The 3,885-nt window shown below is 31.7% G+C and overlaps 1 protein-coding gene across 6 annotated transcripts in view; it reads right to left on the reverse strand.

The window, feature by feature from the left end:
* Window positions 1-3,885, reverse strand: part of LOC105450766 (membrane metallo-endopeptidase-like 1) — a 22,952-nt gene that overhangs the window by 11,816 nt on the left and 7,251 nt on the right. For 3 of the 6 annotated variants that reach the window (XM_011690766.1, XM_011690765.1, XM_011690761.1), the window contains 4 exons: window positions 3,717-3,870; window positions 3,069-3,363; window positions 2,586-2,836; window positions 1,365-1,821 (listed from right to left, as the gene is read on the reverse strand). In XM_011690766.1, coding sequence (XP_011689068.1) covers window positions 1,483-1,821; window positions 2,586-2,836; window positions 3,069-3,363; window positions 3,717-3,870 — 1,039 coding nt within the window. In that variant the 3' untranslated portion in view covers window positions 1,365-1,482. Of the gene's footprint in view, window positions 1-1,364; window positions 1,822-2,585; window positions 2,837-3,068; window positions 3,364-3,716 lie in introns of those variants that run through there. The other 3 variants (XM_011690764.1, XM_011690763.1, XM_011690762.1) reach the window with 3 other exon arrangements.

Raw genomic sequence — 3,885 nt, forward strand, 5'->3', positions numbered from 1 at the left:
TTTATGAGTTAGCCGAGTCAGCCGGCTGACAGCGAAAACAGGAGAGCACACTAATAGGGACAAGCCTTAAAATCTTACGGTATTACTGGACTCATACAATAAATAACATAAAACATTTATAAAGTACTTATGTACTTTACTATTTTATTAAATTAAACTAATTTATGATATAATTTACATTTTACATGATGTAAATTATGTTAATAATCAATTTATTCACTTCTATTTGAGTAAGCGTTTCTTATCGTTTTTGCTAAGACGTTCGAGTTAATTCCTCTAAATTGTGGTATGCATCATTTAAAAAATATTTATTATGCTTTAACAGTTAAAAAATAGAATATAATATTTGGTGTTATATACGTTAATACTTGAATTTAATAAAAAAAAAATACTTTGTTTATTTATTTGTACCAGTTTATTTTTATGGCTTATTTAAATATAAAAGCACACTAATATAGGGACAGGCACACTAATAGGAACACTTACCCTATATGTGGAACTTTTTTTCCCGGGTATCAGTTATACTCAGTCGATTATGACATTACATTTTAATTTTATGTGTTGACTGATGTCGTACTGCTGGTTATAAGCGTAAGAGGAAAGACGTTTTTCACTTTTCACAGAGAATGGGTAAATCCAGTGTTTACGAGATGTATCATCGAAGTTCTCAATTGCAACTGACGACGTTGGATGTCTGTTACAGTCGTATTACCATCGTTGGTTAATCAGCATTCTGCATGATATTGCTCTTTCTCACACTTAGTGCATAATGAATATTAATGTTAAGCTTTTAAGTAATATATTTTTTATATATGTTGAAAATAATTGTGCTATTCTGTATATCTCATATACATGTACATAAACACACACACACACGCACGCACGCACGCACGCACGCACGCACGCACGCACGCACGCACGCACGCACGCACGCACGCACGCACACACACACGCACGCACGCACGCACGCACGCACACACAGTTTATCGCGTATACAATAATTTGATTAATTTTAATTCGGGAGATATCTATTGCATTTACTGAGCCATTTTGATTAAACATGAAACATGGGAAATAGATAAAATCATGCTACTATTAAAATATTCTCCGTTGTAGTAATGTCACTATGGCAGAATATTGTAAAAAGTAAATGAGCTATCTCTATATCCTACTGGTATGATATCGATAATCGTCTCCACTGAATTCATCTTAAAAACAACAATACAAATATTCAGAAATTGTGAAAAAATAAATAATCATTTTAATTTGTTAAATATAAAGCAATTTGATATCTAAGAAATGCTATCTAGTCTATTAGAAAGTAGGAATGGCATGTATTTGGAATTATTGACATAAATGTCTAATGCCCAGCCGTCAAGAAAAAAATTTATTGTTTCAACAACAAACACAGAACAGCAACATCTAAGATTAAAAACGATGTCAATTGGTATTGTTAACAAATAATTTACAGACATCTGAGATCTACCACACGGTACATTTTTTCTCGGGGTTCATTCTGGAGCCGATTGGGCAATTAAAGTCGCGCGAGAACTCCTCCATGTTCGATAGTGGTCCATTAATGCGAAATTCGTACGGACTATGGAAATCCGACATAATCTGTAGTTTTAGTGCTTCCGGCCGATACTTGCTGCAAAAAGTGTTAGCCGCGCTTATCCAGAACATTTGTTCCGGGCTGTACGGCAAGCCCGGTAATATCTGTTCCGGATTGTTTCGTTTGACCCATTCTTTGTATGCATAATAGGCTTCTTTTACGCCGCCATTGTCGGCGATGTTCTCACCCAAGGTGTCTATCCCGTTCAACTGTAAAAATGTAATACATATAACAATATTTTAATTTAAAAAATATATTTATCATATAATAATTATAAAAGAAATTTGATATCATTTCTTTGTGTCATTAAAAAAAATTATTCTACATCATCTATCTTATAGAACCGACTGCGGTTTCGCTTATATTAATTGTCGCATTATGCTCATTATATCACAAGATGAATAATATAACGATTATGCTAAGAATTAAATTACTCGGAGTGTTTAGTTTCTTTGACAAGCTGTGTGCTTTTTTACATAGAACTGCAATGAAAATACAAGATTTACTGCGTATTTTTTAACTTGGTATTTCTTTGACAAAGTAAGTTTAAGTACTTAGTAATCGTGTACGAATACGATATTACGAAATTTTCTGTTACCATCATCATTACTCATATCGTACATAAATGTTTTATTCTTACAATTCTGCGACAATAAGTATTGACTGAAATGGTAATTATTCTTGTAAAGACAATGCGGTTTTATCTAACAATTATGAGAGTAATAATAAAGTATATAGAAAGAGTTATTACGATTAGTATGACGTTATTAATTATTATTATATCTGCAATTACAAAATATTTCCTTTAAAAATTATAATCAATAAATGTGAAACAACTCATACAATAAGGCAAAAGTTTTTTCATATTTTATCGATATAAATGGATTCTCCTGGCAAAAATTTAAAAAAATACTCACATAGTAAGAAAATATTTTGATAAACATAGAAATAGATATGTAAGATTTGTTCTTACGTTCATTCCGACTTCTTTTACGGTATAATTTCCGTACTGATAAATTATACATTCAGTTCTCTGGAGATAACGCTTGTTCGTCTCTGGGTCCCACCAGTCCACAAGATTACCCTCCTTATCAAATTGTCTACCTTGATCATCAAAGCCGTGAGTAATTTCATGGCCAATGGAACACCCGATTCCGCCATAATTCATGTATTTTGGCCGATCATTGCTGAAAAATACACCTTGCAAAATACCCGCGGCGATTCCTATGAGAAAAATAAAAGAATGTTTCGGTAGACAAATATCATAAAGAATAAAAAATGAAGGTAATATAATTTATCAAATTTATTATATTATTGTTGTGCACATTGAAGTATATATCAATTACTTAATTTGCAAATATTAATCTAATAACATTGTTTACACACACACACACACACACACACGCACCCACGCACGCACGCACGCACGCACGCACACGAGATTGTTTCTACTTACCAATACTATTCTCGAACGGCGAGTAATATGCATTAACGCTAGAGGATCTTGCAGCATGAATTAACCATTCTGTTTTCTTTGCTGGCTGTCTTAGTTTACTAAATATAAAATTCCATAGATATATATGTAAGTTAAAAGCATTTCCTATGTAATCGTCGGCACTCAATTCAAATTTCTCATAATATTCCTCGAGTTTCCTATCATCCAACAGTTCATTTGGATAAGCAATATGTAAAGTCATGGCGGTTGCTTTTTCTAAAGCGTTCGTTTTGGTCTTCTCGTTCATCCATTCCACCTAAAATTAAGGCTTGTAATTTCGTAAAAAATTTAAATTCCTATATATATACACATGATAAAAATTTTTTAATTTTACATCTTTAACATATATCTTTTATAATGACAAATATCGATTACTGTCGTTTTCAAAATTCGAATTTATTGATAAAGACATGTGATAAGATTTACTTTCTTTGTTTTTAAATTATTTTAATTTTCATATCAATAAGAAAAATACCAGACAGATTTTTATTTTTAAAATTCCAATCTTAGATGAGAAACTATAATTGTAAGTGGAAATATTATGATTGCAAAATTTTCATTCTCTTTATACATATAATTTTAAATTTAAATTTTGATGCATCCTCTCACCTTATTCAGGATTTTCATGAATTCCTGCCTAATATTATCGACCATTTCGAACGCGGTTTTCTTTGCGTCCTCTTTAAAGTACTTCCTCACATACATCGAGCTAATACTAATTATCATTACGCTGTCGAAAACAGTGTTTATACATTCTTTCCATCTCGGTTCTCTTTCT

The sequence above is a fragment of the Wasmannia auropunctata genome, unplaced genomic scaffold, assembly GCF_000956235.1.
Source record: "Wasmannia auropunctata unplaced genomic scaffold, wasmannia.A_1.0 LD336055.1, whole genome shotgun sequence".
Lineage (NCBI taxonomy): Eukaryota > Metazoa > Arthropoda > Insecta > Hymenoptera > Formicidae > Wasmannia > Wasmannia auropunctata.